The following is a 23,744-nucleotide window of genomic DNA, read 5'->3' as shown; positions in this document are numbered from 1 at the left end:
TTTCTGTTAATCTAAAGTAACTCATGAAAGCCAGTAGCATCAACAGTGAATATTATATCTGCACAGAAAGTCTTGCATGCCTCTTGGCTTCCCTCTCGTGGTTTGAGACACTCGAAAGACAGCATTGTTATGACTTATATTTGTATTGTTACCCCATAACGGTGGCCGGACGTCTATGTGGGTTTCTGCTTGATTACAGCCCTTCTAGATTAAAAAAGATTTCTTGGCCGGAGCACTTGTATATTTCAATTCGATATTTACATCATACATGTGGAGAAAATGGTTTGCATGCATTCGAATTTCGGTAGGTCAAATGGTTAGATTCCCTTCATCATCAAATTAAGAAACTAATTTTCGGAAAGATCAATTTAAGTCCCGAAAGTAGCTATTTTTCGTATCATCCCATTCTCAAATTACGTCTCTAAACTCTTTGATATTTTGACTCTTATCCATCTCTACTTGTCTTTTTTTTTTTTTTTTGTAAAGTGCGCAGGAGGAGAAACTAGCTTGAAGAACAGGTATATGGCTACATTATTTTTATTTATTTATTTTTATAAAAGTTTTCATTAATTTTAAAAATAACTTGGGTTATTTCGGTTTTTTTTCATTTCTGTTAAATTTACTTTAATAAATTTTTTAAATTAATATTTTTTCTATTTTTATCCAACAGTATATTGGTTTTAGGTTTTTTATTTTATTTTTTCCTTTTACATTTAGTTTTTTTAGCTGAACTTCATACTTTTATTCAATTCATTTTCATTAACGATTTTTTTTACCTTTTATTAACAAAGATAATTATTTGATTAAATAAAAAATTTATTCTAAAAAATAGAGTTATTAAACATAGCTTATGGTCCATGTTATGAGATGAAATATCTTAATATTAGTTATTTTTTGATAAAATATCGATTTAATTAATTAGATATATTTATAAGCATTTTAATTTATGATTGAGAATTTTCTTATATCTAAAATCACATTGGAAAGGTTTATAAATTTATTTTTTTTACTAGAAAAAATTATCTAACCTATAATAAAATACGAGTAAAATAACTTGATTTTAATCATTTTATTAAAACTCAACTCAACTGTTAGCAGTTAACTAATAGATTGTTAACGGAAGATAGAAAGTGCCTCAGAAGAAAAATAGAGGTGGTGGAAAACCACAATAATGTCAACATTCAATACCAGCATCACTGCATCAGCCTGGACCTGGAGGTGCTAATGTTCCTAGGCAGAGCCAAAGCATGGGATCAGCTATACCTGCGCAGCAGCAGCAGCCTGGACCTGGAGGTGCTAATGTTTAGGCAGAGCCAAAGCATGGGATCAGCTATGCCTGCGCAGCAGCAGCCGCCCCAGGAGGCTAGCTATGAACAGCCAAACGGGGGGCCTAATGGGGACGGAAATGGCACCATACTTGATACAATGGCTCAAGGGTTTGTGGCAGTGGCACCACAACAGGTTGGTCACATGGTCGTGCAAAGCGTCATCAACCCTGATGCTGACGGTGACAGTACTGGCAGCAATAATAATAGAGATCCCAATGGTGGTGCTAATAATTACTGCAATCCTTCTGTAATTATTACTGGACCTTCGACTGTGCTAATGAGTTATATGATGTTTGTGATAATTCAATTCAAAGAACAAAATGCAATCATTATAGGAGTTAAAGGAGCCGATTATCACCAGTAATGACGTTAATATATACATAAAATCTAAAAAAAATGGTAGTTTTAATAGATTATTATTTGTATAAGAATATTTATAGGATAAAATTAACAATATTAGAATGTGTTTACCAAAAAAACAAAAAACTAGAATATGGAGAAAATAGTGATATAATTATACATATAATATTCACTTCATAATAATTAAAGCAATGCCATGCCAAAAAATATATAAGTAGTTGGTAGGTTAATAAATTTCATGTATATATACATATCATATGTAACTATTTTTTTTTTTTCGAGAAAACTCCATCCTCGAAAAGCGTATTTTATGGGTCCAGGTGAGCGGGTAAAATTCTGGTTGTCACAGGCTCTTACAAGAAGTGCATGCCCTGACTCGAACTCGAGATCTATTATACAAATCTCAAATCTTTTACCATCACGTTATGTCTTCTGAAAACCATATTATATGTAACATTTACATGCATCAAATAACCACCTCAATTCGAAACTTAAACTACTGGATGTGAACCGAAGAATGGTTTTATATTGTTTTTAGCACATTCTCTCAAAAAAAAAAAATCCTTGGTACTTGAAATTTACTTTAACCTATTACTATGTTATGATTAATTTGATAATTTAATTAAAATTAGTTGAGTGTTATATAATTTTAATCTATTTTTAAATAAAAATTATTTTGAAAAATAATTATTACCAGTGTTTCAAATACTTTTTTATACAAATAGATGATAATGAATATTCATGAATTGAGTATTTTTTTTTTATTTATACTCAACTCATTATTGATGGAGTAAAAAATTTAAGTTTTTATACTATATTTTCAGGTTTTGGGTATTCACATAATATTCATTTTACAACTATTATTTATTGTTTAACAAAATATTAAATGGTAATATATATATATATATATATATATATATATATATATAAAATTTTAAACTAAATTTAATTTGAAACGAATTTTACAATAAACATACTCTATCTATTATTCATTTATTAACACAACTATTCATTAAAAAAAAAACCCAAAACCATCCATTCAGGTAGATTTAAATCATTATCCACACGGTTTGAATCAAATCGCCATCCCTTAGGAATACCAAACTTGTGGCCGTAAGTTAATCACTTCACAGCCGGAGCTTAACCCTGATTACTAGGGTTTTTAGTCATTAATGGCAGCCACCAAGGAATGATCAAAGAACACAGAGAATTGACCAAGAAAATGATCCTGCTGCTTTAAGCAGAACCACAGAAGAAATATCAGCCTTGAAGGAAGATCCACCACCACTTTCCTATAATGTTTCTTTTATCCTGACCTTTCCACAAGGGAGGGATCTCTTGTTGAGGAGATTAGTGACTGCTACTGCCATGAAAGCAAACTTTCCTCTGAAACAGACAATCAAATCCAGAGTTCAAGAAATCAACAAGTGGCTGTAAGAAGACTCGAACAGATAATGGGAATTGACGTCCTCTCTTCTTCTCTTTTCTTTATATATATATATATATATCAAAAATCATCGTGCTCAATGGCCTGGTCTGGTGGTGTCACGGATGGATAACAATGGACACTGACAAATGTTAATTATTACCCCCTCATGCTTCCAATAAATATCATAATTCATATTTCTACACTTTTAGAAACTAAAGGATAAGTTAATGACTTTTGTTTTATAAATATTATTCCAAATTTATTTATATTTTCAATGTCTTGGTTTTAATAAATTTGGAAAATGGTAAGGAATAATAATAAATAGTGAGTGAAAATATGTAGTGATCATTATACTTGGATCTTGAAACATAACAATATACTAACAAATTTATTGGGAATAGTAAAAAATATGAAAAGTAAAACCTTTATTTAAGGATTGAGGGCAAGGTTGTCAATTCCGTTCCGTTCCGCCCGGAATGGCCGAAACATTCCATACCAATTCAAAAAACGGAACAAAACGGAACAAATTTCATCTCATTTTAAATCTCGGTCCGTTCCGGATTTTTCGGCTAAATTCCGCCCGAAACGTTCCGGTTCCATTCCACATGTTCCGTTCCGCTCTTGAAAAGCCATTGAATCAAATTGAACCTTATTCAATTTAATTAATTAAACCATCCAATTATAAAAAGCTCTTTTTTATTACTATTTTCTATAACAATGATATTAATAATAACATTGAAAATTATTATTACTATTTTCATTAATAATGATATTAATTTTTTAAAATTAGATTTATCACTAATATATATGGTTTATATTCATGTTGTTTTTTTCATGTTTATACTTTGTAGGAATTTGAGCAAAACAAGGGATGCTTTAGATTTCATTAGCCTTAATAACATTGACCTAACTTTATATTTAAAATATTTGTGTTAAAACATTTTACTTTCATAATATTTTGATATTTTGTTTAAGTTGAATTACTTTAAGTTAAAGATCTATTTAATCTTAACTATTTAGAAATATTTTAAATTTTGAAATTATATTTGTTTGGCATTGTGTTTGTATTGCATAATTTATAATTAATTTATCTTGAATTTGAATTATGTTTGTTGAATATATATATATATATATATATATATATATATATATATATATATATATATATATATATATGAATAGTACAACCCCGAAACGGCACGCCGAAACACTCCGAAACTGAAACATTCCGTTCCAATTAAAAAAACGAAACACCTACCGAAACGGAATTGACAACCTTGATTGAGGGAGTAGATTTTAATTCACATGATGACTGTTTTATTTAGGGTTATAAAATAAGGAAGGCATGATTATATTTGGATTTTCCATTGATTTTCTTTCACTTCAAACCAAGTATTCATGTTTGTTTTTATGTTTTAAAAGCGTTTTTAAAAAAATTAATTTTTTTTATTTTTTTCTTTGCTTCAAATTAATATTTTTTTGATATTTTTAGATTATTTTGATGTGCTGATATTAAAAATAATTATTTTTTTTTAAAAAATATTATTTTGATACATTTCCGAGTGAAAAACACTTTAAAAAGCAACCGTAACCACGAACTTCTTCTAAATTTAAGAATTTAAAGCACTCCACCCCACTTTTTATATTTTATATTCTATATTTCAATGATTGAGATATCTCATAAGCTTATAAAGTACTTTAAATTGTAATTACAGATAATAATCTATTATCTATAAAATAAATGGTGTTAGTACTGCAATTGTTGATTAAAAAAAAAGGCAGATGTTAAATATATTTGTTGGAATTAAGGATAGGTATGAACAAGTCACAGCTCGTGGGACTTTAATTTCGCAATAAACAAGGAAAGAAGCAATAAAATAAACAGTCCAACAGCTAGGAATTTAAGTCTCCAATTGTTAGTTCAATTACTTAGTCTGGATCCGAATTTAAGAAATTAAAGACTGGGAACAAAAAATGTTCTAAATAAAATCGGTTGGGCTTAATTATTCGTGTTGGGCATGGAAGGATCTCTTGTCACCCTGTTAATACTATAAATTAACATTAATTAGAAGAAAATCCCTAATCATTAATTAAAAAACTAGTCAGACCCATAAACTTGAAAGTAAACTTATTTCACAACTTATGATGTATGCTGTTTTATTCTGATATAAATTTCTTATTTTGAGAGTTTTATTAATTTTGTAAATACTTGTCCAATATTAAGCTCCTTGATTGGGGAAGCCGCCTCTAAATTCCTTATTTACTTAATTATCTCAAGAAAAAAAATGATACAAATATATATATACACACACTAAAAAGAAAGTTGATTTCCATATAACATAAACACATTTCACTATTAACTACAATACCAGAGCGACTTCTGTGTACTTAGCTAAAAAACATTAGTTGCTTTTGAATTTGAATAAAAGGTGTTTTGGTATTTTTCATTATTATTGATTTATTTGAGAGTATTTTTATTTATTTAATATTTTAATGGACGGTAAAATAATTAAAATATCTTCAAGATTCAAAAAAATCAATTATTTCATGTAGGGGTATTTAGGTATTCGTTTTTTTTCTACATAGTGCAATTACCCATGTATCTTTAGGTTCAAGAAATTTAATTCATTGGCGTCAGGGTTATTAGGGTCTTTTAGTCTTAGTATTTTTTGTTGATTGTTAGTTTGGTTGAGGATAGTAATGTAATTTTACATTAAAATAATATTTTATAATTGAGAAAAGCTAATGATGTGTGCACATCAGACGTTAGCGCATTGGAGGCATTACTTACTTCGAATGGCACGTGCAGAGGCTTCTGGTGATGAAAAATAGGCTTCTGCCGTGTCATTTTATTCTTAGTCGTCTCCTCTTCCATAACAGATAACCCATGTAATCGAAATGTGGTCGGTTTATTGCTAGTGAAGTTTTTTTTTATTCCTTCGATTCTCTCTCCTAACCTCAAAATAACATTATGATCTTCGTTGTTATTATTATTTCAAATTTAGTCCTTTTTGTTTTGATTTTAATATAATTGTCATTTTTTTTGTTAAATTTTAACTTGTTTTCAATTTAACCCTTGGTTTCTAATTTGTATGTATAATATGTTTCGATTTGGTCCTTCTACTTTTAATTTCTTATTTTTCTCCTTTATATTTTTGTTAAAGTTTTTATTGTTTTCAGTTTTATCTTTCAAATCAAGTTTATGATTTTTTGTTTTTCCAATGAGAATAGTAATAATTTCAATTTGGTGCATTTTCTTTTGATTTTTTATTGTTTTCCTTGGCTCTTTTGACAAAAAATATATAGCTTTCAATTTTATCATCTAAATCAAGTTCAAGGTGTTTATTTTTTCAGTAATAATAATAATAATAGTTATAATAATAATAATGATGATGATGATGATAATGATAATAGTTATAAAAATAATGATAATATTAATAAGACTGCTACTATTATTACTAGCAATAATTGTAGTAATAATAGTAGTAGTAGTGATAGTGATAATAATTATAATAGTAATAGTAATGGTGATAATTTCAATAATAATAAAAATAATAATAGTGATGATATTACTTGTTAATAATAGAAGTAATAATAATTTTGATTCTTATTTTTTGAATTGCTATTTTTTTTATCATTTAATATGATTGTGATTCTTTTTTCTTTTAATTTTATCATTTAATATTTAATTTATTAGAAATTAAATTTTATGATTTTTCTAGATTGAGTGTTTTATATCTAAATAACTTGAGTCATGAATTTAAGAAGTTAAGTTTTTATGGTTCTTTTTTTTTATTGAGTTGTTCCAGCCTCAGTTATATAATATAAAACGTGAGTTTAGTGAGATATGTTGTGTTGTTTTAACCCTAATTAACATTCTTATACATTTATTATCAATATTTTTTTTTATGTCTGTTTAACTCCATTTCAATTCTTAAACATTATTTAAAAAAAAATAGTTCAGTTCAAATATAGCCAAATTTTCATGGATGATGATGTGAAATAAATGCAATGCTAGCTCTGAAGAGAGGATGAAAAGAAATCAGACGGGCTTGCCCAGCTCGGCTGATCTTGAAGAATCAAAATCATGGCTCCCAAATATTTGTGAAAAATACAATCAGAAATGAATCTCTTTCCAATCTCAAGGCAATGCCATGTAAGCTTTTCAGGATCTCCATGTGATCTTATGGAGTGCAGAGATCTTTTTACTGTAACACAGCTGGGTTGTTGAAGACAATGATTGCATGCCTGGCCACCATAGCAAGTACCGATTAATATAATTTTGTATAAAATTATAGTAGTAGTTATTTTTTAAAATTATTTTTTTATTTATAAATATATTAAAATAGTATTTTAAAAAAAATTATTTTTGATATCAAAATATTAAAGAAATTAAAAAACATAAAAATAAATTAATTTAAAATAAAATAATAAAATAATTTTATTTTAAACATATTTTAAAAATATAAAAATAAAGTGCTCATCAAAAAAATATACACTCATCAAATTTCTCATTTTGTGTGTGTTTAGTCCTTCACTTGTTTAGTAGGATTTTAAATTAATTTTTAATGTAAAAAAATAACTATATTATGGATGCGTTTTAATATATTATAAGTTTTTAATATATATATATTCGTCCTAAAAACTCAACACGTGAGAGGTAATGCAAACAAGATAAATAGTGATATTGTAACTTTTAATGATAAAATTATAAAAATTAAAAGTTTGAAAAATAAAATAAATAAATAAAAAGATAAAAAACCATTCTTTCTAGATGAATAGTGTCACAACAATAAAATATTCATCTATTTTAATTTCTTTCCTGATTTCTATATAGTTGATATGTATGTCAAATTATAGGCGTGTTTGAAAGTATAATTATTGTTTCTTTTTAGAATATTTTTTATTAGAAAAAGTATTAAAATAATATATTTTTTTAAAAAATTATTTCTGACATAAGCGTATCAAAATGATCTAAAAATACTAAAAAAATATTAATTTGAGGTAAAGAAAAAAATAAAAAAATTTTAGAAAACAAAAACAAACATGACTATATATCTCAACAGTCTATTTTAGATGTAGAAATTAAAAAATACAATATTACAGTAATTATTTTTAAATCTCGCATACTTTACTGGTTATTACATCCAAATATATGATAGTAGAGCCAAGTCCGTAAGGTAAAAGGTAAAAATACAAAACATAAAATCAATGTAGTATAATAGGATTTTAGAAAAAAAAATGAAATAATAATAATAATAATAATAATAATAATAATAGTGGGTTGTATATAAAATTAATAACAGGATTAGCGTATACGGTAAAGAAAAGAAGGAAGATGAATGGTTCAGAAAAAGCGCAAAGGGAAATTTCTGTAGTGTCCGGCAGCTAAGCTAATCTTACATCCTGATTGCGAGTGATTTTTAACTTGTTTTTTCATTAAAGTTTGTATATTTTTTTTAAATTAATTTTGTTTTAATATTTATGAATAATATAATATACTAATATTTAAATAATTTAAAAAACATTTAAAAAAAAACAACTAGCACGGTCAAACACACTTTTAATATAAAATCTCCTCCTAGGGTATCATATCTCTATGATGTAACATTCTCCAACAGCCCTCAGTGTCTCCCCCTTTGTCTTTCTCTCTTGGGTGTCCTCTTTTCTTTTGTATTTTGAGACAGAGATTGATTTTTTTTATTTATTTTTTCTGACCATATAGTTATTCAGTGGGACAGCGTCTGTGGTGTCTTACAACCCTACCATCTATCATTTTGTTGGACCGCTGGATCATCCTTTGAGTAGATCTACCTTTTTTTTTATTTTTTTATTTTTTTTTAACATGATTATGATTTTTTAGTGAGATTATTGTCAAATCCCAAGTGATCAATTCGAGGGTCACTTTGTTAATCTTTCAATCTTGGTAAAATAATTCGAAGGTCACTTACAAGTCATACTTGTGATATTTTGTTTCAGTCGAAATATAATTCAAATAATTATAAGTCTTGTATATCAATATATAATAGATTGACAAATATAATTTATTTATTTTTAATAATTTATTTATATTTTATAAATAATAATATACTTTTTTCTAATATGTTAAATAAATTTTTTAATATATAATGATCGAAAAGCTGCAACGGTGGTAATTCATGACGTTACTTATAAATTTACTACATGAATAACTAGACATAAATAGTTCATACACAATTTAAATTCAAATATTTATTATACCTGGGATCACTGTTTTGATGCTAAAATGAAAATTATTTTTTAAAATATAATAGTTTGAAATTTTTTATGAACACTATGCTATGCTAATGTAGGGAAAAAATCTACAATAACTTAGAAATTAAAAAAATCTTTTATACAGTAACGCACAAATCACAATCTTCTTGAAGGAAAAAAATCTCAGAGAAATAATGGATAAATGGATAAGAAGTGGCTTCTCCTTCCTCCTCCCAAGTCCCAATAGATAAACAGAAAAAAACAAAAAAAAACTCTGATTTGCGAATTAATTAACAGCCCCACATTTTTATTACCTTAATCTTCCAAGACCCACAAAAAAAAAAAAAAATTCTAACAACACGCGTTGTTGAATTTGAGCCACAAGAGCTCCAATGCCCCTTCTCGAATTTTCCACGAAAATTATTTTTTATTAACTGACGTGGCACCGGCACCTTTTCCTTCCCTTCCCTTCCCTGTTTTCACCATTTAATTTCTCTGTTGTGTTCTCTCTTCTCTTACATTTTCAATACAGCTTTTCTGATCATCAGATTCCAAGGAAACTAATTCCTCGGAATCTGATTCCTTACTGTTTTTCTTTTATTTTCTTGTTTGCTGTTACTAGCCTAGACAGAACTGAACTGAACTGAACTGAAAGTGTTCAGTTTCAGTTGCCGGGAGATTGGAATCGGATTATTTTTTTATTTTCTTGTTCTGGTAAGTTTGTTTTTGATCTGATTCTTTCTTTGACCAAAACAAAATTATTTTGTACTGTACTGTAGCAGCAAAAATAGGTCGTGTTAGATATTTGGAATTAGTAAAGCTAAAAGAAAATTAAAATCTAGTGGGTTTTTACAGTGTTTTTTCATTTAGTTGATGATGGTGATGATGTTGATCAATGACATTAATGTTCAGGGGATTTTTATTTTTTACCGATCCAAGAAAGAAAACCCATTTCAATGGCTGCTGCTGCTAAGGTACTTACTTTCTTGTTTCTTTTATGCATGTTTGCTTGAATTTAAGATGTTAAGTTCTTTTGTGATCACTTATGGATTTTTTTTGTTTCGTTTTTTAAGAGTTAATTTTATGCCCCTTTAACATTTATTAACTGGGTTATTTTAAACTTGAAATGGGTTTCTTTATGATGCTATAAATGGCAAATGAATAATTACACCTGTCCTTTTTATTTTTTATTTTTTTTAATTACTGATTAGTGTATGACTCCATCAGAAGCTTTGTGTTAAGCCATGTTTTTGCATTGAGTTTAGAAGATGGTAATTTAAGATTTTGAATAGTTAAAAAAAAAGAAGAAAGAATGTAGCTGTGCGGTTTTGGTAGCACCGAAGTGGAGTCCTATGAGAAAATTATGGATACATTTGATGTATAGCGTCTGTAAGTTGACTGGCAATGGTTACGGTGATTCAGCCATTCAGGTTCTGGGTGTGAGGAAGTAGTAACTGAGAGCGGCGCATAATTTATTTATTTACATAATGCTATTACCATTTTGAATAAAAGGTTGGGGAAGTGGTGTCATCCATTTTGTGTTCACTCGCTGTGTTTTCTATTTCCTTCCAATGGGAATTTATGAATAATTTCTTGCTAGTGTAAGGAGAACTATTGGGCTAATACTTTTGATTGGATACAGGAGCGAATTGAAGGCACAAAGCGAAACTCCTTTGGTGAAGCAAGTGATTGCTGTACCAATGGCAGTGAACAATCTGAAATTGTTCTCCAGCTGAATGAGCTGAACTCATTTGGGAGTGACAATATTCCCAAGGTTCCATTCTTACCTATTGGGGGACAATCATGCTCGTCTCTCTGATGTGATTATTCAATGACTGCCTTTTCCATTTTCCTCTGTTCATGGTTTTGGAATTTCCTCTCTATTTCAATAGGTGAGGAAGCCTTACACTATTACGAAACAAAGGGAAAAATGGACAGAAGAAGAGCACCAGAGATTCCTGGAAGCTTTAAAGCTGTATGGTCGTGGCTGGCGTAAAATACAAGGTAAGTGTAATATAAGGTCATATTATTGTGATTTGAAGCTTTTCTGATATGTTGCAATACGATGAAGTTGCTCTTATCGACATGCAGAGCATGTGGGCACCAAAACTGCTGTTCAAATTCGAAGCCATGCTCAAAAAATTTTCTCCAAGGTCTGGTTCTTGTGATCAAGCTACCAACTTATCTACCATTCATTATCCTTTATGACCGTATGGAGTGCAAGCAATCTTCAGCGGGTTTATTTGATTTGAATGGCTTTCATATTAACATCATTTCTCTTGTTGATGTCAGGTGGTTTGGGAGTCAAGTGGTGGTAATGATAGCTCACTCAAACCAATTGAGATACCCCCTCCTCGACCAAAGAGGAAACCTGCACATCCTTATCCTCGTAAATCAGTTGACATCTGCAAAGGAACGCCAGCATCTAGTCAATTGGATGGATCTCCATCCCCTAATTCATCAGCATCAGAAAAGGATAACCTATCTCCCACCTCTGTTTTATCTGCATTGGCTTCAGATACTCTGGGAACTGCGCTTTCAGAGCAGCATAACGCATGCTCCTCTCCTACCTCATGTACCACTGACATGCATTCTATTAGTTTATCACCTAGTGTAAAAGAAGCTGAGCATTTAACATCAAATTCATCCAGAGAAGAGGACAAAGAAACTTTCTCATTGATCGAAATGTCTTGTTCACCTCTGGAGAAATTTTTGTCCAAGGTAAGATGAATATCCTGTCAAATTCACCTTAGTTTTCGTTTGTTTCCTCTATTAAGCCCATATCCTTGCAAGGTTTCTAACTCTAATTTCATTATTGTACTTTCATCTTCAGAAATTTGAGCTGGGTTCAGATGACACTGTATGTGCTGAAGGTGATGCCACCAAAGAAGCGTCTTCCACCAGTATAAAGCTTTTTGGAATGACGGTCATGGTAGCAGCTTCACATAAAAAATCTCCTCCAGGTGCAGAATTTGTTTTGTCCATGACATCCAATGAGAATCAAGACAATGCTGATGCTGACAAAGAGAAGCCTGCTCAGACACTGCTGCTGAAACAATCAGACACAGAGTTATCACTTGGAATGGAAAATTGTGATCAGAATCAGTTGCCATCTCCAGCGTCAGTTTTTGAATGCACAGAACTACAGAGAGGAACTGCCAAGCATTTTGCAACTAACCCTTCCATACCATGGTGGTTTTTGGGCAGTGGTGTGTCATTCTTACCCCCCACTTCATATGACCATACCTCCCCACACACACCCACACCCACACCTTCTCATATGGCAGAAAGGTCAGAAGAAAAGGAAATTCTTAATGAAAGATCTTGTACTGGTTCGAATGCTGGATCAGTTGGTGAATTGGAGAATGTAGAGAAGAGTTTGGATGTTGTTGATTCTCAATGTCGACAACTGCCATACAAAAGATGTTTAGGAGAGAGAGATGTTAAGTCAACGGTGATTGTATATGAAGAGCGAGAGCGACAAAGAGCTCGAGTATGCTCATAGTATCCCCCTTCCTTAACTCTATTAACCTACTCATAGTCGGGTTAAAGAGCTGGCTTAGATTGGATGAGGATGCTATAGAGTATTTAAGATGATCACTGACGAATATTTTAGTAAATACACTTAAGAGTATCATTTTTTTCTTTCAGTTTCTCTACCAAGATCCCTTCAAGTCACCATATGTTCTAGCACGTTTGAGATGCTGAGGGTCCTCATTGATTGCAGCATACTTGCGTAGTTTCATGTCTGTTGTTTCAGAAGTTGAACAATAGGGTGCTTCTGGATGCTCTTCGAGGAGAAAAATAGAACACTTAGGTTTGATCATTCTTGTTCATTTTCCAGAATTGAAAAGTCTCTCCAGATGATAAAGATGTTCATTTTCGTCCATTGCTATTGAAAGTGCTAGTGGCTCATTACTCGCTATTGCAATTGTTTCGTATTGTTTTTGTACTTAATTGTACTCTTGTATGTACCGGTAGAAATACCCCTTTTTAGCAGCAGCCTATGTAATCCAAACTCGATTCTCCAATCCAATTCTATTTGAAACACTGTTTTTAAGATTTCATGATATTGCCTGTTTTCATTGACAAATTATGGATGGTCGAAGGGAATGTGACTTGCAGATGGCGCATGAACCAGTGCCATTTACCTTCATCAGTGGAGAAAGGTGCTGCCATTTTTCCAATCGCATTTGAAATATCTTTTTTTGACTGGTTCAACGTTAGGTCTCCCTGTGGAAGTGATGTTTCTTGACTTCGCTGGAACTAATGTTCTATGATTGTATACTTAGCTGCTAAACCCAGTTCAATTAAAGATGTCTCATGGTAAGAGCATGCATCCCAATGAATGGTACATCATTTTCTACTCATTTTAAAACACTTCCCTTGCATTTCTTAAGACTTTGCATTCACCAGTTGACGATTTCTGCTGGTTGAAAAGGAGGTGGTGGGTGGTGGTGACAATTGGCGGCAGAATGACTGCCACCAGCCCTGAGTATCCTACATTGTATTAAAGTAGAAAATTTTGATTACCTGGACTTCAAAATTCAGTCATAGAGAGTAACGCAGATTCAGCTTTCTCAATTCAAGCAGCCCTTTAAACGCCATGAAGTTCATATTACTTATTATTCAACAAAGAGGGGCCAAAGATGTGGTGCCAGTTTCTCTCGAAGCACCACATTGCATTACCCTGATAGGCCATGCATAAAAATGAAACCTGAATTCAAGCTTTTTCCATATCTAACGAAAGACAGATTGACATAAAATTGAGATCCCAAATAGGTAGATTCACAGATTTATACAATCTATTGAAAGTCCCAAGATAACTTTTTTTTTTCCTGTTATCCACAAATAAGAATTGTTATAAGTTGGTACAGCATATCTTAGCTATGTTTGATGATTAAACCCCATAATAGCATGCAGTGACTAGCTCTTCAAAACTATCTTCGGCCATAGTTTTGGCTTTGGCGAAGCTCTTATTTGGGTTTTGCAACTTCCACAAATATTACCCTGCCATCTAAAAACTTTAGGAGAGTGATTCTAAATCTTATAAGCGTTTCAAGCCATCTCACATTTGTGAAAAAGAAGGAACAAAGGAAACTAGTATTTGAAAATTACCACAAGGAAATCCTGGCATTTTGCAATAAAGGGCCTATGGAGGGTCTACATTAGGTCCAGAGAGCAAACTGAGACCTTAAGTTGCAGGCAATGATGGTCGACAGGATCATTAAGACCATCTGCATCACTCAGGTTTCGTAAAACTTGGGTACTTTAACGTGAAATTACATTACTGGGTCGGCCAAGAAATTAGAGATCAGACATTACATATTCCTGAACGGTTGTTCATTTTCCTCAAATGACATACCTCCCAAGGTCATCTAATGCTCTGTGGGTCAATGATGACACCAAAATGTAGATCCCTGATTTCTTCAACTTGCTTTTAAGCGTCATTGCAAGTTCATATGAAAAAAGCACAGACACTTTCTTACTAATATTCTGCAAGTACCTCTTGTTTAATTGTCAACACTGTGTTCAGCGTTTTTGGTTTCCTAAAGCTATCTTCCTACAGAAATGCCAAAACCATATGGCAAAACACAGTCTATTAAACGTGAATTTACCATAAATATGAGGCATCATTGAGTAACATCATCTATACAATAATAACAATCACTAGCTGAGGATGGCTTAAGAACAATTTGCAAAAAAGACATTAGTCCTAGGAAGCAAAAAAAAGTGAAGACCAGAGAGACCAAGGACTGCTAAAGAATGTTGTTCCCATAAACAGAAGACTTGCTCGTGGAAGCGACCATGTTGATAACAAAGAAGGCAACAAGTTACAAGCAGTTCAGGGAAGTGGTAGCTCCTTACTGATGGTGATAATTGTGGCATCTACGTCAACCTAATCACCTTCAGTGATGTATCAAAATCGAATGTCCTGATTACAGTCATGTGGGCATGTGTATGTGTTTTCTTTATCAAACTTTCACAAACTCCCCTCTAACTTATTTCTTTCTGTACTTGTTCTGGTTAGTCATCACAGTACACATGTCCATGACTTCTTTGGTAGATCAGGACACCATAAATCTCGCTGTAGAAACAACTATAGGCCAAGGAAGTAATATTACTTAGTATTTGACATAAATGATTATCTTCTATGCAAAAAGAATCATATAAATTGAATCAGGTTGGATGGCTACAGTTTCCTTAGAAAATGATATGTGGAACATACCTTGCCATGCATTCCCTCAATAGCCTTCTGAGCTTCTTCCTCAGTCTCATAACGGATGAAGGCAAAGCCTTTCGGTCTTTTAGCTATTTTATCCATTACCAAATTCACTGTTAACATCAGGAGAGAACACGTTTAGAAGCCGATAGCACATAATGAACATACCAGAGACGCTAAAAATGCTTAAACAGCTCTATGAACTAAAAGCAACATAATGTTCACCGTTCTCACCATCTACAAGTTGGCCAAAATTTTGGAAAGCATTTCGCAAACTCTCTTCTGTAGCACGAAAAGATAACCCTGCATTAAATGAACCCAAATTACAGCATTGAAATAGGCATTGGTATTGAAAATAAATGGTCTCGTTTCCTAGGTGAGCTTCTTGCAATACTTTTCAACAAGACATGTTTCTTATGACATTGCTGAAAGTTAAACAATTCTTTTCATGACTTCCTTGTGATGTTTCTGAAAGATGAACAGTTTCTTTAGATGATACCACGACCAATTAATAGTAGAACAAAGTTTGTTTCTTCAAAGATGCCCAAATTGTTTTTGTTCAGCGGAAACATGCGAACTTTAACAAGTTGAGTCTCCACTCTGCACTGATAACTCTCAAGCAAAACCCCCAAAGCAAAGGGTATAAACTCCTTTCTCATCAAAACGGGGCCTATCAGACCCGTTGGGGTCCCAAAATGAGCTCTCAAATGGTACACACAAAAACAGAGTATAAGGGCTTCTGAAATTGTCTTCAATTTTGATTTTCATTTCTTAGAATTTTGATCATTCAGCCACCAAAACAAAAATTGGGTCCTAATCATATTTCATGGGTTGTTCATCAAACATTCAAGCAAATACAAGATGAAGTTCATCATGGGTGCATGATACTATTTTTCTCAACAGAACCAAAACAAAGTTAAATAAGTTTAGAAAACAAAAAAATTTATGAAACCTAAAGATTTTAAGAAAAATGTGAATTACAATCTAGTGAAGGAACTTTTACTACAAACATTTTAAATAGTACAATTCACAAGGATGCATTAAGAAAATAAAACTCCAATTCACCTACAATGGAATCCTCTCACAAAATAAGAGCAGTCCCACATAAACAAACCCAGCAAAGATAGTATTTGTAGTCATTGCTTGTAATAGGAACAAACAATAAATAATCCACTAAAAAAACATGAGAAGGAAAACTAACCACTGACATAAAGCTTAAGCTAAAGTAAGTGTCTTATGCTTAGTGTTTTAAATGATGTTGTTGTGCTTGGGGATTGGTGTGATGATAATATTGTGTTATGCTTGATTGCAATTTATGGAGAATAAGTTGTTTGGGTACTTGTTTATGTTTGTTAAATGTGAGAAAATAAAAGTATGGAAATTGATGAATTTATATAAGTTTTAGTGTTTTAATAGTAGTGTGTTATACTTGATTGTGATTCATATAGAATAAGTTGTTCGAGTATTGGTTTATGTTTATTAAATGTGAAAAAATAAAAGTATGAAAATTGATGAAAGTGTATAAATGTTTGGTGTTTATAATGATGTTGTTTATGCTTAAAAATTGATTGGGAGTTTGTAATGTAAATAGATCTTGTTTGACAAGTTCGTAAAATGATAAAATATATATTGGATGCATAATAGTGGTAAGAAATGTGAAATTGTTAAATGCAAATTGATAAAATGAGAAAATATATGTTGGATTCATCATAAGAAATATAAAATTATATGCTAAATGTAAGTTAAATATATGGAAAAATGTGAAATTTTATTTGAAATTCAAATTAGTAGTATGAAAAAGGATGATGATGTGTTTAAATAATTAAAAACAATGAGTTGAAATGATTTGAGCGCTAATTTTAGGATGCTTTCTTGAAAAATTAGGAGGATTATCTAAAATTGGGTTAGCGGTTGAGGGAATACATACTATTAAAGTGTTAGATAGATACTCACCACCTTACTTTTTTTACTTAAAGAAATGTTTATGTTAAAGCTTTTTTGTAAGTCTTGAAATAAATTATGAAAAATTGTATAAATTATAGTTAGTTGTATATAGAGAGACTGATTATATAAATTAAAGTTGGTTGTATGAATAGAGATTAATTATTGTAAAAAGATAAGCTGGCCACAATAATAAGAACTGTAACATAAAAAATAAGTTGGTCGCAATAATGATAATTATAATATAAAAATAAATAGATTGGAATAACATTGAATATTACATTAAAATTTTCATCATAACTAAGGGGATTAATATGTGAAATTTTTTAAAAAAGTTTTAAATTAATATTTTTTTAAAAATTTTATTGTATTTGATATATTTATATTAAAAAAAAAAAAAATATTTTTTTAAAAATTTAAATACATTAAAAAACAAAATCTACCGTACTTCTCATTATCTAAAATATATAGAAAATAAAGATGGTGAGTTGCCATTTCTCAAATCACCGAAAAATCTAAGCAGTGAAAAAGCAAAAACCTTACTTTCTCTAAACCATCAAAATAGTGATGGATTGACTGCCTAACCCTCGTTAAACTCCTTGAAATAGTGTTTGGAAGCCTCAAAATCCAAGAAAACCACCTTGAAACCTTTCTCAAAGTGGCGGCCGCCATCATGGCTTCTCTAAGTGTAGCCAACAATAATTCAATTAAAAAATCAGCAGCAGTACTATACCACTATCCATGCCCAGATGGTGCTTTTGCTGCATTAGCAGCTCACCTTTACTTCAAAGCCACTTCTCTTCCCGCTATTTTCTTTCCAAACACTGTCTACAGCCCCATCAAGCCAGACCAACTTCCTCTCCATCAATTCAGTCATGTCTACCTTCTTGATTTCGTGGGGCCTTCTGGTTTTGTCCAACAACTCTCCTCCAAAGTTCCCAGGTCTTAAAAGCCTCTTTTTTCTTAGATTGTTTTTGGTGCCAGTCTTTTTTTTTTTTTTGTGTGTTTTTATGTTTCATGGAGTAATTTTACATAGACTGAGTCTGCTAACCAATTTTAATAATGGGGTCCTTTGCATTAATCAATTTATTGATTCGGTTTGGTCTTAGGTAGATTGAGCTCATGTTTGGATTTTGGGTTTTTGTGTTCTTCAGGGTGGTTATATTGGATCATCACAAAACAGCAATGGAGGCGTTAGGTGGTAGAAGTTTTGAGGGAGAGAATGTGAGTAAAGTTATAGATATGGAAAGGAGTGGGGCTACTATTGCTTTTGATTATTTCAAGCATAAGCTTTTAGAGAGTGGTAAGAACAATTATGATGAGATAATCGCTGAATTTGATCGTGTTAGACGGGTATTTGAGTATATAGAAGATGGGGATCTTTGGAGATGGAGACTTGAAAATAGCAAAGCTTTTAGTAGTGGTTTGAAAGATTTGAACCTTGAATTCAATGCCCAATTGAACCCCTCCTTTTTCGACCAGGTGCCCATTTCTCTTCTCCTCTTTCTGTTTATTAAATATATAATTCTTGAATTATCATTAGAAAATAAAAACCGAAGTTCCATTGCTTGTTCTGTGCAATGAAAGTTCAACATAAATCAGTTACATAGTGCGCGCGCGTCATGGGCCGTGCATTTGCCTCTTATGATTAACACTTATGTTACTTTATAGTTGTTCTTGAGATGTAAATCAGTGATGTTTTGTTTAATTCTGCAGTTGCTGTCATTGAATCTGGAGTCTGTCATCAGTCAAGGCATAGTGAGTTTATCAGTCAAGCAAAAGTTAATAGATGACACCCTTGATCAGTCATATGAAATTGCACTTGGAGGTGGAGCCTTTGGACGTTGCCTGGTACTCTTCCCAATTACTCCTTTTATTGGTTTGGTTCTGCATATAGAAAATATACTTATTATTTTAAACATTTAATCGCCAAGTCCACTTTCATCCCTGGAATTTATCCAAAATCTGTTAATACTCAGTTAGGTTCAGTTTTATTTTAAGGTTGCAATCAGTGTTACCTTGTACTGCGAAGTCAATGTCAAATCCCTGTTATTAAGTTTTTGAGTTTCCTAATGAAACTTCTAAAAATTGATTTTCCTTTTAACAAAGATTATTCTCTATTTATATGGTTATTAGGCTTTAAATAAAATGAGCCACGGAAAAAACTTGTGTAATGGGAATTTGGCCACAGTGAACATAACATTATTTTGTATTTATGTCCTAATTCTTTCTGCACACTTCTAAGTTCCATTTTGATGGTTCTTGGAAATGGAAAGAAAGTGAAAAGGAAGTTCTAATTTCATTATCCTACTTTCAGGCTGTTAATGCCGATTCAGTTTCAGAGTTAAGGAGTGAATTAGGACACCAGTTAGCTACTAAGAGTCGTAATCTGAAGTTGAGGTTAGTGATGGTTATTAGTCAAAGCAATTCATTTGTACCCGCATTTCTTTGCCTTTTATTCTGTTCGCTTGCATGTCAATTTGTTTTCATTTAATTAAAAGCTTTATATTATGCATGTTTGTGGTGTTTCACTGTCATTATTTTACAATTCCTTAGGAATAAGAGAATCCAAACAACTTTAGGGTTGGAAGAGCATTATCTATGTTTCCTCACAGCATCCATGTCTTTAGTATTGAACTCAATATCTATAAAAGCTTAGTCTAAATAAGGTATATTTCTTCATCAGAGATGCATGCATGTTTTAATAGTCACCGGATTCTTTTATTCCATTTTTAATACTTCAAAACATGTTGGATGCACTCATCTCTCTGAAGAAAATCTGGTCCATGTTGATAGAGGAGAATTCTTGGGTGATTCAAATTTAGGGGATTTAGGAATTGAAATTGAGATTTAAAATTTAAGAATTAAACAAAATCAACTAACTACTAGAGCCACAATGACAGGGTTAATAAATCACTCCTTGAAAGAAAGAAAGCATTAAAGCATAACAAATAAATTCTTATTCATCTTCTTTATGTTCTAGAAAAAATGAACAAAAAACAAAAAACATAGATTGCATGCATATTTATAGATCTTTAATACCCCTGAATCCCAAGTAGGCTTAAAATACTTATTCAAACCGTACAAGTAGTCCCATACTCCCATTGTAAAACATGCAATGTTTTGCCTGGAAATCCTTGCATGATCATTGTATGCATTGATGTAAGGTTCAGACTTCAGAACATGTCATTTTCTGTTCTCCTATATGATAAAAATTTATTTCTCTATTATAAAGAGAGGGTAAAACAGAAAGGTAAGATACCCTTTTATTGAAAATATCATGGATGCTGGGAAAATGATATTTCTATCACATTGTAATGATTTAGGAGTGTTGGATATCCTATGTTGTAATTACCCTTAAGAAACCCAAAACTCATGCCCCCAACAGAGGCTGAACAGCCTCCAGTACCTGGTGTTATCTCATCAAAACAACAAAAAGTAACCCTTGCCATGATGACAAAAAGAAGCATTTTTTATATTGGGCTCCTTGCTGATTACTATGTGTGGTTACAACTTCAATGATGACATTCAACGGCTACCAAGTTCGAGAAAACTTGACAGTTGACACAGAGACTAGTTAGCAGGCTTAAAATCAAATCAAGAAACCTGCAAGCTTGTATGTGCAAATATTTGATGAAAACTTGTTGGACTGTGGAAGCAGTCCAGCTTTGTCAAGCAAGGTGCCAAATTTGTGCATCTTTTATTTTACACTTCATCGTGCCTTTCTTTTCTTGTGTAGGGGAATTGGAGCCATTGTATATAGAGTACCAGAGCTTGAAAATGATGAGATGCTGAAAATCAGCCTTAGGAGTGTCGATAGCGAAGACACAACACCCATCTCAGAGGTCATTTTTCTAGTGATTCTGCTCTCTCCTGTTTTTTTCTTCCTAACAAACAGGGTATTATTTACTCGTGTTTGTTCAAAGTGCTGAAATGTATTTTATGGCTCAATTACAGGAATTTGGTGGTGGTGGGCATCGAAATGCCAGTTCCTTCATGATAAGTTCTGCAGATTTTGAACAATGGAAGGTTGGCAAAAGTGCTTCATTTTAGGCTATTTTGTGGCTGCTAGATACTGGAGTTGTTTATAGGCAGAGATGGTAACTGTGGTGACTATCCAGAATGCATGAGCTCCCTATCGTTTTGCTTATCCGCTGCTTCTTTTTTGTTCTTTTTTTCCCCGCTGGAAGCCTCCCTCTTTACTTGTCTTTATTCACGATCATCTATGGTCACTGAGTTTTGTATTGTTGGCATATATGAAAATATGTTGTGCAATTTGTCATTTAGGTTGTCTAGTAAATTTATGTCAGGATTATAAATTAGACTTCAAATAAAGGGATGAGTTGAGGAGAGGAAGGTAAGGCAAGCCTTCTGGAGGAGCTTGACATCCTCTCTACCACATCAAGGAATTTTTTTTTTTTTATTTTTTTTTATTTACACTTCTGACAGTCCAAGAGTACTTATTCTGGTCATCCTTGTGGAGAAAGAAAAGCTTGATGTGGCAACTTCAATTGTTTTGAAGCCTTCTAATGTGGTTTAAGCTAAGAAACTGATATAAATACGGAATGGTGATTAATGATACCAGCTTAGTAATCATTATATTTATAGGTATTATACAATTATTTGAATTGTGACACAGAGATATACCTAAGTCATCTGGCTTCTTACTAATAGAACTAATAGAACTGACAAAAAATTTAAATATTATAGAATAAAATAAATCATCTGGCATCTTACCATTGAAAATCTGTAGATCCTCTCATATTTTAATGCTCATGTCACAATTCATAACCAAGTTTTTTCATGCTCCCTAAATTTTATACTTTTTATATATTAGTCATTGCACTTAGTTTCTTTTCAATTTCTTCCTTTCAAATTCTAATTCCTTGATTAAATGTGTTAATATCTGTTCCTAGTTATGTTCTCTTACATATCCGATGTATCATAGAGTATTTTACAAAATACAATTTAATCTTTTTAAAAGAAAATTGAAAGAATAGGAATAGTAAAACATAGAGCTATTTTTAAAAAAAGCATGGAAAAATTCATTTTCATCTTTGAAGTTTTGAAATATACAAATTTGATTCCAGTATTTTAAGATTTTATATTTAAGTTTAAAACTTCTTTTTCTATCTCATTTCAATCCCTCAATATTGAGGAAAGAGAGTGAAAGTTACTAGAAAATAAAAAAGAAGAGATAAAGTTGTTAGTCGGTCATAAAAATAGCCTAACTTAGTGTCCGTGGGTTCATTTTAGAGAGAAAAATTCAATAAAGGTGATTTTATTCTTTAAACATGTTAAAAAAAAAGTTGATTAAAACTCATAAATTATTTTTATTCAATTTGATTTTAGATTTTTAAACTGATTAAAGGGTATTTTAAGCTTTGAAATATATTTATTGAGGTTTTTAAAATAATTTAATGTGTTTTTAGGTAAAATAAAAGTTGAAACATAGATTTTTAAAATACAAATACTCCATCTCTAACTTTTTTAATCACCGCTGATGATTGAAAATGCAGATATAGAAGACACGTCGTCTCTCAAGTCATACAATGTGTCATCCTCTAGAACATAAAAAAATAAAATAAAATAAAATTAGTAGAGCAGGACTATGTTTTAAAAAAAAAAAAATAATAAAAAAGTGAAGTGGGGTAGCCTTACCTTCCAAGTCCATTTACATTGGGCCTTTTTCTTATAAGCTATGTTGTTTGGCATGGCTTACTAAGCACCTGATCTCTTTTTTTTTTTTTTTTCTTTTTGTTTTTTTTTAAATTTTAAATTTTAATTAATATTGTTTCTTATTTCTTAATTGATTAATTTTATTTTTTAAAAATTATTAATTAATATTTTGGATTGTTTTTATAATTGTATACTACTTCAAAAAGATTATTTTAATTTGTTTTTAAATTTTTTTCTTAATTTTTAGATAAACAAGTTGTATTTACATAACTCATTTATATAAAACGAAGATCATATATACTTATGGAGTAAAATTAACCTTGAAGATAAGGTAAAAAAACATATAAAATAAAAAGAATAGCCAGATAATAATTTATAGTGTGCATCTATATTTTTATTATTACAAAGAAGATCTTTCATCAACATTAAAGACTCTTATTAGATTTATCAGTCCTTTTATTTTATAATTTATTTTATTAAAAAAAAATTATTTTTTTATCTATTAATTTTAAAAATATATATATATAATGAAAGAAAATGGGTCCATAAC

General features: G+C 31.1%; 2 protein-coding genes and 1 pseudogene across 2 annotated transcripts; 2 read left to right on the top strand and 1 right to left on the bottom strand.

The window, feature by feature from the left end:
* The first annotated feature begins 9,708 nt into the window (after positions 1-9,708).
* On the top strand, positions 9,709-13,421 carry LOC133676042 (protein REVEILLE 7-like). The gene is made up of 7 exons (XM_062097612.1): positions 9,709-10,065; positions 10,264-10,325; positions 10,994-11,125; positions 11,244-11,355; positions 11,443-11,504; positions 11,644-12,072; positions 12,185-13,421. The coding sequence occupies exons 2-7, from the start codon at positions 10,308-10,310 to the stop codon at positions 12,854-12,856; spliced, it is 1,425 nt and encodes a 474-aa protein (XP_061953596.1). The 5' UTR covers positions 9,709-10,065; positions 10,264-10,307; the 3' UTR covers positions 12,857-13,421.
* Positions 13,422-14,291: 870 nt separating this feature from the next.
* On the bottom strand, positions 14,292-18,187 carry LOC133676006 (organelle RRM domain-containing protein 6, chloroplastic-like; annotated as a pseudogene).
* LOC133675260 (uncharacterized) lies at positions 18,021-21,914 on the top strand. The gene is made up of 6 exons (XM_062096584.1): positions 18,021-18,457; positions 18,670-18,997; positions 19,232-19,366; positions 19,833-19,915; positions 21,255-21,360; positions 21,473-21,914. The coding sequence occupies exons 1-6, from the start codon at positions 18,189-18,191 to the stop codon at positions 21,566-21,568; spliced, it is 1,017 nt and encodes a 338-aa protein (XP_061952568.1). The 5' UTR covers positions 18,021-18,188; the 3' UTR covers positions 21,569-21,914.
* The last annotated feature ends 1,830 nt before the right edge of the window (positions 21,915-23,744 follow it).

Source organism: Populus nigra, chromosome 16 (genome assembly GCF_951802175.1).
Source record: "Populus nigra chromosome 16, ddPopNigr1.1, whole genome shotgun sequence".
Taxonomy (NCBI): domain Eukaryota; kingdom Viridiplantae; phylum Streptophyta; class Magnoliopsida; order Malpighiales; family Salicaceae; genus Populus; species Populus nigra.
The sequence above is the reverse complement of the archived record's forward strand: the minus strand, read 5'-3'. Positions and strand labels throughout refer to the sequence as shown.